Here is a 12,327-nt window from a genome sequence, read left to right as displayed (position 1 = left end):
TTGATGGTCTAGATTTTTTTTCTAAAGCTATTTCCTAGATTAAGAATCTTAAGAGCAAGTGACAGTGAATCTGTTAGCTAGTTCTTTCTGGATTTTTGCTTTTCTTTACTTCCTTGCTCTTTCATCTTCTATGAGAAATTAGTTCAGTGAGTTCTTACTTTGGTATGACCTTGAGAGACAAAAATAAGAATCAGTTATGGCCCCAATAGGCCTTTCTAACCAATTATGTTTAATGAATAAACATTACTAAATAAATTACATCCTTGTAAAATTGGATATTCATATAAGAAGTGCAAGATGATTAAATAGTAACTAAGATACCTGATGCAAACCACTTCCAAAGGTGTGACTTTTTACTAGGATGTCTAATCCAAAGCTCAAATCTTATATTTTTTTGAGATCTACCACCCTTATCTGTATGGATTTTACTTAATTCAGGCATCTTGGTTTTCAATTCATGGTTGAAACCTTGCTTAGAAATTTGGTTATGAATTTTAGGATTAATTAGGTCCATAGTTTCAAAAAGCACTAGGTGGCACCCAGGCGACGATGGGGGTCCAAGCCGCCTAGTGCTTAGGCGGGTGCTCAAAACCTGGGAGGCCCAATTGAGAAAAAAAAAAGAAAAGATAGTTTGATTTTGATAATCCATAAGAATTTTGATAATCCATAAGACCATAATCTCAGTTGAAAAAAAAAAAAGATCGAAGTCGAGAAGAGAATTTTGATAATCCATAAGACCATAATCCATATTTTAATACAATGCTAAAACGGTAAAACCATACAAGCATACACTGATAGTTTGATATACTATAGACTGTACACGCAGTAGTTAGATAGTAGAACTAGAAACTAGAAAGTAGAAACTAAACATAAGAAAAAGAAAATATACAGAAATTCAGAAAATATACAGTCTAGGACACAATAGTCAACACTCAACACCAAGGGTCTTCAATCATCATCATCATCATCATCAGAAGGAATAGGGTAAGTCTCATCATATGCATCAGATTCAAGGCCATCATCATCAAAGTCATCTCCCTCTTCAATATAACGCTTGTCCTCCGCTGTTTCTTCTGAGTTTGCATCTTCCTCCTCTTCTTCTACCTCCCTCTTACTAGTATGTGCAGATGAGGCCCTAGGATTCTTGGTTGCTCTATCCTTTTCTATATTTTTGTGCTTCACTGGACTCAAGTATTGTATAATCTCCTCCCTAGTAGCCTCAAGAACATTTTTACACGGGGCAATATCCCCTTTAATACCGGCAAGGTATTTTTTAAACCGGTAAATGCCCCCATTAGTATTCTTTTTACAATAATTACATTTAATATGATTTTTGTCATTCGGATTGGGTTATAACCATACTTCCAACCCGGGTCACTTCTTTTAGAAAAAGCAGAAATAGATCTATTCAAATGACAAGGATTTGTTCGTGTTTTTATTTTACATAACTCATATATTGCTTAATCTCCTCTCTGATAGCTTCAGGAACATTTTTACAAGGAGCAACATCCCCCTTAATACCGGCAAGATGTTTCTTAAAATGGTTTATGCCCTCTTTTGTATCTTTTTCACAATAATTGCATCGAATGCAATTTTTGTCATTTGGATTCGGGTTCTATCTATATTTCCAACTCGGATCTCCACTTCGACTAGATCCTGAAGAAAACATCTCAAAATAAAGCAAGCAATCTAAAAAATAAAATTTTGCACTTACTTTGATTGCTCGAACTCCAAACTCCCACCTCTGAGATGTTTTTAGGTGCTAAAATAATAAAAACCACTTTGTAATAGGATTATAAAACTCTAAAACTAAATCTAATCTACTTGGGTGATGTTTGGATCCGTTTTTCGTAACTTTCAGAAACACTTCGATCCAATGAAAGTCACAAAATTTAATTTCTTTCTCTCTAAAATGGGTTCTTATGGGTTTAGGTTTCATATGAACCTAAAACCCATCCTTAAAAGCCTTTATGTTTTAAAAAAAAGCAATAGCACAAAAAAAAAAAAAAAAATTCTGCCTCTAGGGGGGGCGTAGGCTCTGGGTGGCCGTCTAGGGTTGGGCACTGGGCGCCCCCTAGGCGGCCGATCAGGGACTACCGCCCAGTTTGACTGCCTCAGCCTAGGCGATGCGCTCAAGCCTTCTTGACCGTCTAGATGGCTGCCTAGGCCCTGGGTGGTCCACTTTTTTGAACACTGATTAGGTCTAGCATTAAATGGTTTAGATCATAGTTATCAAAACCGGACTAAACTGGTGGCTTGATTGGCAGTACTGGTGACCGGACCCATGTCTGATGCAACATGAGCACTAAACCGGTATTTCTTGAGAAACGGTCACAACCGGTGGTTGACACGGTTTGACTGCCAATTCTCTTGGATGAACTTGCCCAAATCTTTCCCCCCGCCTCTCTTGCTATTTTTTGGCTTGATTTTTTCATTTTTTTCCTATCTTTTCTATTTTGATTGCACATGATACTTTATTTCCAAAATCTTTTCCCCCACCTCTCTTTCTATCTTTTTCAAAATTTTGGCAAAAAATGGTCACCCCAAATTCTTAAGAGGAAGTTTTTCTTACTTACCATTTGGGCATGCATTCTTCACCTTTTTGCTGCATTTTTCTTTTTTATTAAAAGTTTTCTTTCCCTCTCTTTGAAACCACTTGTTTTCTCTCTCTTTAATGGGGACAAAGGCACACCTAGTTCTTCTTCATTGATGCACTTCAACTTTATAAATAATGATGTTATATATTATATTAATTTTGGCATTAGAATCATGTAATTTACTAATAAAATGCTCCAATATTTAATTTTTTGCACAAGTTGTATGATTATTTTTGAAAAAGTTTCCTATTTTCACCAAGTTTTCAATGGCTTTACCTAATATTTTTTCTTATTTTTATTGAATTTTAAAATTTGGTCAATTTTTATATATATATAAAGGGGTCTGACCAGTCGGTCCACCAATTGGATTAGTTTCAAGTGGACCAATCGCTTTGCCGGATACAGAAAGTTTTGAATTTTATAAGTCTGGATACAGATTGGGATCTAACCCAAGCAAGATTAGGGTGTTCTAACTCTATAAATTGATGTAATGGGCCCATGGCTATTCATTGAAGTTGAGTTGAGGATGAATGTTGATGGTGTTGATTTCATCTCGAGGTGTTGATGCGTCTTTCCATGATCTTGACTCCAGGAACCTTAGTTTTGGGTTGATGTTGTTGCCAATACAAATCTAGGCCTCCTAGTTGGACTAAGAGGTTGACTTCTTATACAAATTAGAGTTTGATGGCCCTTCTTGGGGGTGGTTGCCAAGAGCTGAGTTTTGGTGCCCTTCTTGGCTTGTGGGTAACAATCAGGTGCCAATTGTCGAAGAAATATGCAGATGGAACTCCTACGACGTCTTTGGAATTGATGGCCCAGAAAGTGACCAGGGTTTTAAACTTGTTGAGTATTGGCTGCTGGTAGCAGCTGCTGAAAATTCTGCTATTTCTTTCGTTCCAAATGACCTAAAAGAGTGCTGCCGTGGCTGCTTTCCACAGAGATTTCCCAGCCTTTGGCCAGGGCCTACTGAAGTCTGTGCCATGTAAATCAGGTACCGAGGGTGGGATGATCCATTGGACGTTGAAGAGTTGCAAGACTTTGCTCCATAAAAAAGACGCCAGGTCGCAAAGGATGAAGAGTTGAGCATTGGTCTCCTCTTCCGAGTGGCACATGATGCACCTGTTAGGGGTTTGCACTTCCCTCCTTTGCAGTTGGTCTATTGTGAGGTTTCTTTGGTGGCAAGCTATCCAGTTGAACAACTGCACCCTCGGCGGGCCCAAGGAAGACCAAATTTTCACTGTAGCTGTGTGGAAAGTCCTATGCGAAGCGGTAGGTTCGGTCAGTTTTTGGTAGAAACAGGCCATGGTGAAGTTACCTGAGGGGGAGGGGGTCCATACCAAAACATCATGACCAGAGGTTGGCAAATTAATTTCATTCAAGGCTGCAAGAAGATGATTGAAAAAAGGAATTTCAACATTGGATAGGTTTCTTCTGAACGATGGGTTCCATACTCTTTTCCCACCCAAGAAGACCATTTCATTGGACACCTTAGAAAGTGGGTTTGATGCAATGGCATAAAGGGAGGGGTAAAGGTCCTTAAAGGGTGTGTGCCCTAGCCATAAGTCCGACCAGAAATTGACCTTGGAACCTTCCCTTGCGTGCAGCCTAATGAACTTTTTGAAAAGTTCAAGGAATGTTTAAAGGAGTTCCAGAACCCTGAAGCTCTTCCTCTATTTGTGTGTTAGAGGTACCCAATGGGAAGGAGGTATGTGGTATTTGTCACGAATCACCTGAGCCCACAAAGCATCAGGCTGGGTGGCAAGGCGCCACCACCATTTCCCTAGTAGTGCAAGGTTCTAATTCCCAGTCACCCAAGAGGTTTAGGTCTACAGAACTTGTCCCAGGATAAAAGATGGAATTTAGATATTTCAGGTTGCTTAGACCAGAGGAAGTTTCTCGATGGTTGTTCTAGTCTATTGGACACTGAGGCTGGGATATGGAAGATGGACCTAATGTAGACCGGAATGTTTGTTAGGTTGGCATTTATCAAGGTCTTTCGCGTGGCCATGGAGAGGAAGATTCCTTTCAGAACCTGCTAGGCGCTTGTCTACTTTTTAATAACATTGGTCCATAGAGCCTTTTGGGGTTTACCTAAACCAAGAGGAATACCTAGATAGGTCGTGGGTAAGTCCTCTATTAAGTAAGGCCAGTTTGGGATAAGGGCTCTTATCTGCTCGTGGGTTAAGGCTCACCCTTCATTTTAGACTTATCCATGTTTATTTTGAAACCTGTGGCCTCTTGGAAGCATCTGAGGAAGACCCATGGAAGCATCTGAGGAAGACCCAAAGGTTATTGACTTTAGAGGGTGAGGCGTTCAGAAAGATCAGAGTGTCGTCAGCATACTACAAATGCGAGACAACGGGTCCTAGGCTGGAACTTTTGAATCTCGAAATGAAGCCTTCCTGAAAAACACTATCAAAGGATCTGCTGAAAACTTCAGCGACTATAGTGAAGAGTAAAGGGGAAAGAGGGTCCCCTTGTCTCAGGCCCCTGGAGGCTGGAAAAAAACCTTTTGGGAAGCCGTTGATGATCACTGAGAAGTGGGGATGAAGGTAGCAGCCCCTCATCCACCTTTTCCAGGTATCCTCGAAACCCATTTTCTGTAGTACTTGATCAAGTAACCACCATTCAACATGGTCGTATGCTTTTTCCCAGTCAATCTTGAAGTTACGGCCAGGTTTCTTGAGGACGTGTCTACAGTGGATGCATTCGTGCGCCACTACAACTTCGTCCAGGATTTGCCTTTCTTTGATGAAGGCAGTTTGGGTAGGGGAGACAAAAGTTTTCTGTTAAAAGTTTTCTTCCTCCATCCTTTCTCTCTTTATTGCTCGTTGTCTTGCCAACCTACAAAAACGTAAGAAACCTTGCTTCCACCAACTCAAAAGCTCTTTTATATCCTAATTAAACCGACCCCCTACACCGCTACTCATATACTAATATACCTACCTTCCCTTGTTTTTTCTATTCTAAAAACTAACACAGTAACACCAGATTCCCTCCTTTCATTTTTGTATCTTGTTGGTCTGTTAAATTCCAGCAATTCGACCTCCATTAAACTGTTCAAATCTAACACTAAACTTTACCTTAAATTCGTCAAAGCCTTCCCTATGGACCGACCTAGCTTGTGCTGTACCCTCTTTAGGTGTCCTATCATCGACACCCCAAAATGTTTCTATCATGAACTTTGTAGGAGTTATAAATCTTATCTCCAAGTACTACCCTAAACCCTTTCTGTCTACATCCATTTCTTGTGTTACACCCTGTTTTTCAAAAAGTGAACTGCCCAGCGCTTGGGCGACCGCCTAGGTAGTCCAAGGTGCCTGGGTGCATCGCCTAGCCCTAGGCTCCAAAAAAAGGCAGAAAACCTTGGGCGCCCACCTGGGCGCCCAGGAACCCACCTAGGTAGTCGCCCGGGGATTGCGCCCTGTTCAGATATGGAAAATCCACTCGGTAGGGGGCATTTTGTGTCATTGTTTTTTATACTATGGGGCAAAAAATGTGGGTTTTAGGTTCATTTGAAACCTAAAACTCATTAGAGCCTATTTTAGAGAGAAAAAACCCCCTAAAAAATAGTTTTTGGTGATTTCTTTATGATCGAAGGGTTTCTCAAAGTTATGAGAAATTGATCAAAGCATCGCCCATTTATATTAGTTTTAATTTTTGATATTTTATAAATCTATTGGAGGGTTTTTTAGAAGATTTTGTGTCCTTAGAAGCATCTTTGAGGTGGAAATTTGGAGTTTGAGCAATCAAAAGAAGTCATTTTTCTTATTGCTTGTATAAATTGTATTATTTTGAGATGTCTTCCTCGGGATTTAATAGGAGTGGTGATCCCGGTTGAAAATATGGCTATAACCTAGATCCTAATGATAAAAATTGAATAAGATGCAAGTTTAGCGAGAAGGATAGAGAAAGGGGCATAAATTGGTTCAAGACACATCTTACCGGTATCAGAGGGGATGTTGCCCCATGTAAAATGACTCTTGATGTTGTTAAAGAGAAAATAATCAATTTTTTTAGTACAGTAAAAATGAAAAAAGATGAGAAATTTGCCTCCATAGCAGAGATGAGGTCTGGGGTTCGGGACAGTTATGATGATAATGATAGTGATGAGGATTGGGAGGGATGTCAAGAGGTAGAACCATTGTTCAAAAAAACGGACCGTCCAGCGCCTAGGTGGTCCTGAACGCCTGAGTGCATCGCCCAGGCCTAGGTTGTCAAACTGGGTGGTGGTCCCTGGGCCCGCCTAGGCGCCCGCTCTGTGCCCAACCTTGGGTGGCCGCCCAGGGCCTGCGCCACGACCAGAGGCGAAAAAGTAATTTTTTTTTTTTTCGTTTTTTTTCAAAGATATAAAAGTTAAGAATGATGGCTTTTAGGTTCATTTGAACCCTAAACCGACAAGAACCCCTTTTAGATTAAAAGAAACCTCTAAAAAACTACATTTCATTGGATCGAATCATCGAAGTGTTTCTCAAAGTTTGGAGTTCCAGCAACCAAAGCAAGTGCATTTTTTAGATTGCTTGTTTTGTTTTGAGATGTCTTCTTCAGGAGCTAGTCGGAGTGGAGATCTAAGTTGAAAATATGGATACAATTTGAACCCAAATGACAAAAATTGCGTTAGATGCAATTTTTGTAAAACAGTTACAAAAGGAGCCATAAACCGGTTTAAGAAACATCTTACCGGTATTAAAGGGGATGTTGCCCCTTGTAAAAATGTTCCTGAAGCTATTAAAGAGGAGATTAAGCAATTTTTAAGTTATGTAAAACAAAAACAAGAACAAAATCCTTGTCATAGATCTATTTCTGCTACTCCTAGAAAAAGTGATCCGGGTTGGAAGTATGGGTACAACTCAAAACCAAATGATAAAAATTGTATAAGGTGTAATTTTAGTAAAAAAGATACCAATGGGGGTATTAACCGATTCAAGAAACATCTTGCCAGTGTTAGAGGTAATGTTGCTTTTTGTACAAAGGTTCATGAAGCAGTTCGAGATGAGAATAGACATCTTCTGAATTTTGAAGAACCAAAAAAGGATGAAAATAAGCCTTGTTCTATGAAAGTATCTTCTAGCTTCTAGTCGGAGTGGTGATTCGGGTTGGAAGTATGGTTATAACCAGAATCCAAGTGATAAAAATCGTATTAAATGTAATTATTGTGAAAAGGATACTAATGGGGGCATTTACCGATTTAAAAAACACCTTGTCGGTATTACATGGGATGTTGCCCCTGTAAAAATGTTCCTGAGGCTATCAAGGAGAAAATTATACAATATTTGAGTTTAGAGAAGCACAAAAAAAAAGAGTAGAGCAGCCAAGATTTCTAGGACTTCATCTTCACATACTAGTAAGAAGAAGGTAGAAGAAGAGGAGGAGGAAGAGGCAGATTCAGAAGAAACAGAGGAGGACGAGCGTTATATTGAAGAGGGAGATGACTCTAATGATGATGGCCTCGACTCTTGATAATGATGGCCTCGACTCTGATGCATATGATGAGGCTTGCCCTATTGATATTCTTTTTGATGATGATGATGATGATGATGATGACTGAAGACTCCTGCCTCTTGGTGTTGAGTGTTGAGTCTGTTGACTGTTGTGTTGAGTCATGAGTGTTGATTTTTGTTAGACTGTATATTTTCTAAATTTCTGTATATTTCTGTTCTGTTGAGTGGACTTTTATATCCTACACTTGTATGGTTTTACTTACAGTTTACTATTTTAACAATATGTCAATATAGATTATCAAAATTCTCTTTTTGACTTTTATCTTTTTTTTTTTCAACTTGGAATATGGTATATTGGTAAATGGGTACGATTTTTATTTTTTTTTCAACTGGGCAGCCCCCCAGGTTCTGGGCCCCCACCTAGGCGCTAGGTGGCCTAGACCCCCCAGGCCGCCTAGGCCCTACCTAGCTCTTTTTGAAACACTGGTTAGAATAATCCATTATTAGGGAGAAGGGAAAGGGAGTTGTAATTGTTTTTGGTTTGGGGAGTAAGCAGCCTTGAGTTAGAGGCCCTATGAATAGTTTTTGCCCCGACTTGACCTGAAGGTTGCAGGAGAGAACAAAGAAGCAAACCACTATTGAAAATAGAATGAAGAAGGAAGAGAGTTAGAGCTGCTTTTTTTATTGCTACATGGTTTTATGAGGCGAACATTCCTTTCAATACCACTTGCCTAAGCAACTTCTATGCCTTGGTAGAGGCAATTGGCCAATTTGGGCCTGGGATAAAATCCCAAACTTCATATAAGCTTTCAGAGCCTCTTTTGAAAAAAAACGGTCAGTGTCACAAAGGATGCTGTAGAAGTTAAGAAGGATGCATGGGCTCAGTATGGAGTTTCTATTATGACTAATGCTTGGAGTGATAAGAAGAGAAGAAGTCAGATGAATTTGCTTTTGAATTGTCCTTTAAGGACTATTTTTTTCAGGTCTATTGATGCATCTGATTATATCCATGATGCCCATTACATATTTCAAGTTATAAAGAAGGGAATCAAAGAGGTTGAGGAGCATCTTGTTGTATAGGTTGTCACAGACAATGCTGCTCCTAATATTGTTGCTGCTAATTTGTTGCGTATTGCTCATCCTAGAATCTTTTGGACACCATATGCAACACATTGTATAGACCTTATGCTTGAGGCTTTTGGCGATTTAACTGAGATATCAGGTACAGTGAAGAAGGCAAAGTCAGTTATGAATTTTATTTATAGCCACCATCTCACCCTCAGCATGATGCATAGATTTACAAAGAAGAAAGAGATTGTGAGGCATGGGGTCACGAGATTTGCAACCTAGTACTTATGCTTAGATAGCATACATTCGAGGATAGTGCAATTGAGGCAGATGTTTACCTTGGACAACTTGAGAGCATGCAAGTGGTCCAAGGATCAGGTTGAGAAGAAGGTGAGAGATATTATCCTTTCTAAGGCTTTTTAGCGAGAGATGAATGACGCTCTTAGGGCATTTTTTCTTCTTGTCAAATTCTTTCGCATGGTTGATAGTGACAAGGCTTCTATGGGCTACATATATGAGACTACGTGATAAATAACCTAAAATTTTGATGATGATGAGAACTGTTATAAGCCTGTTCGGGAGATTATTGATGAGAAGTGGGATAGATAGCTAAATCGGTCATTGCATGCAGCTGGTTATTGTTTGAACCCAATTTTTTTTTATGTTGACAAGGATATACACACAAATGACACAATTATGACTGGATTTATTAAGTGTGTAAATGTGCTACCCCACAAAGGGGGTGGGGGTGGGGGGGGGGGGGGGGGCTATATGAAGCGCTGCAAGCATTAGAGCCACATTATTCTGGCAAAAATGAGCACTAGCTCATCTGAAAACTTGAAAATCTGTGGCAATCATATCCAACCAATGCATATTCTTTTGCCCAAGGAATAGACTGATCTGATGCATCACCACTATGAAAGATCTTACAAGTATGAGTCTGGGAGGTGGTAGTCTTTCATCTAAAAAAAAATTAAAATATTTGGTAGGTAATAAGAAAAAGAGAAACGATCCTATAGGACCCTCCCCCACCCATGTGTGTAGGACCCCAAAGGATCACCATTAAATTTGGCACGGATCTCTAAAAAAGTCAAGTCCCACTCTCATGTGATAACTTTTCCTAGAGATCCATGCCTAATTTAATAGTGATTGTTTGGGGGGTCCTACACACATGGGTGGGGGAGGGTCCTATAGGATCATTACTCTAAGAAAAATATGATAATTTTCCTTATGAATTTTTGAGAGAGCTGGCATGTACATTTCTTGCCTTCATATTAGTGTTATTTGATCTAACAATATCTTTTTGTGATCTAACAATATCTTTAAGGTTCCTTCACTTGTATGTGTTGTGAGTCTTTGTTGCACTGATTTCTAGGGCTTGGTGGACATTTTGTTTTCTGATTTCTTAATTTTGTTGCCAATGCAGGATGGACATTTGAGAGTTTTTAAGTGGCCAAACGTGGACATCATTCTTGACCAGCCTGGGGCTCATATATCTGTAAAGGATTTAGATTTCTGGTACTTCAAAACGTCCCTAGATGTTATTCTGCTATTTTTTTGGAGTTCCTCTCGAGTTCAAACATTTGAATGTAATTTTGTTTTATATTTTGACGAACATATTCAACGTAGAGAATAATGGTTTCGTATTTCATATAGCTCTGACGGTAAGTGGCTTGCCTCCTTGGGTGACCGTGGGCCGGGCAGAGTGTGGGACCTTTCATCTTCATCTGCGATAACCACATTAGCAAAGGAAAGGGTCAGTGATTTATTTCCATGAGACAGCGCTGCATTTTATTTTGGAATTCTCTGCTTAGTTCTGATGATATCTCTTTTTTAGGATGAGAATTTTGGCTTGTGTAGGTTTTCACGTAATGATGATAATCGGCTGCTATTTACAACTATTAAGAAAGGTAAGATAAATGGCAGTGATTTTTGGGCTCTTATTCTTGTGCCCTAGGTTACCAATAAGGAAAATAAATGTAATTTGTATTGGAACTAACTTCGCAGGAGACAAAGGATGGATCGCGTCATGGGAAACCATTACGTGGAAAAGAGTTGAGACAAAGCTAGTTGCTCAGTACCCCATTTCTGCATTTACCATTTCACCTGATGGACAATTGCTAGCAGTGTAAATTCTTTTACTTTTTCGCTTATCAACTTCCAATCTTTGAATTTTGTTGAACCTTCCTTGATATGACACCTGGGGTTGTGCTTGATGTCTGTTGTTCCTTCTACATCTGTAGGTGTGTGTGCACATGCGCATGTGAGTGCCTTCAGGCATGTGCATGTTCTTATGTTCTTTCTGTTCATTGGTAATATCAAAGCATTATCACAGCATAATTGGAAAAAGGCTAAAATGATGATGATGATGGTAATATCAAAGCTTGGATTGCATTTGACATGTTGGGTGGCTTATTAGTATCAGCATTTGTAGCTCTCTAGAGTTTATTTAATTATTATTCATTTTTGCTCTTAGGTCAAGGATAGGCATTATTTGTGCTATCCTTGTTAACGATTTACAATACGTGACGTACATTATCAGATGCACTAAATGTGTTACTGAATTGGTGCATTGCTTTTGCTTTCTCAAAGAATGGAGTGAATTTGTAGAGCACTTGATAAAAGAAGGATATTCAATTGTGACCTACAGAAGATCCAGCGATGATTGGAGCATCAAAACAAAACATTCTAGTGTAGGTGTGAAAGCTTAGGGAAGACTTGCTTATGCTCCTTGGTTCTGGAACCATCTGTGAGAAAGGGGATTAACTTTCCTCTAGGAAACGTGGCACACAATAAAAAAACTTCCCTCTAGGAGATACTTTCTCCTGTAGGTGAAATTAGATCCAAATCAACTTCTCTACCTGTTATGCACTACAATAAGCATCTTCTGTTCAAAATCTATCAGTTTTACGTGATGTGCAAGCCTCACTGGACTCCTATAGTGGCAACCACATGAGTGGTTAAGATTTCGGGCTAGATTGTTCTCCCATATCTGACAAGTATATGGGAAGCTATGGCTTATGCATTTCGAATATATCAACTGAAGAGCAGTAGTGAATGAATGGATTGTGGCTCTTCCGGTATTTCACAGATGGGATGATAGATTTTGTGTGCTATGCAGACAAACAAAGAGGTGTGCAGAAACACCTCATCATAAGTCCCTTGCTGAGCCCATGGGCAGGGGATCGAAATATGAAAACATTAGTGCCACACTTGGTTCA

General features: G+C 39.4%; 1 protein-coding gene across 2 annotated transcripts in view; it reads left to right on the top strand.

Moving 5' to 3' along the window:
- Positions 1–12,327, top strand: part of LOC18436373 (SEC12-like protein 2) — a 35,157-nt gene that overhangs the window by 19,938 nt on the left and 2,892 nt on the right. For both annotated transcript variants that reach the window (XM_006846394.4, XM_088846726.1), the window contains exons 4-7: positions 10,533–10,624; positions 10,763–10,862; positions 10,944–11,016; positions 11,114–11,234. In XM_006846394.4, coding sequence (XP_006846457.1) covers positions 10,533–10,624; positions 10,763–10,862; positions 10,944–11,016; positions 11,114–11,234 — 386 coding nt within the window. The remainder of the gene's footprint in view (positions 1–10,532; positions 10,625–10,762; positions 10,863–10,943; positions 11,017–11,113; positions 11,235–12,327) is intronic.

Source organism: Amborella trichopoda, chromosome 9 (assembly GCF_054954075.1).
Source record: "Amborella trichopoda isolate Santa Cruz 75 chromosome 9, AtrichopodaSantaCruz75HAP2 v2.0, whole genome shotgun sequence".
Classification (NCBI taxonomy): Eukaryota; Viridiplantae; Streptophyta; class Magnoliopsida; order Amborellales; family Amborellaceae; genus Amborella; species Amborella trichopoda.
This window is presented reverse-complemented; position numbering and strand designations above follow the sequence as displayed.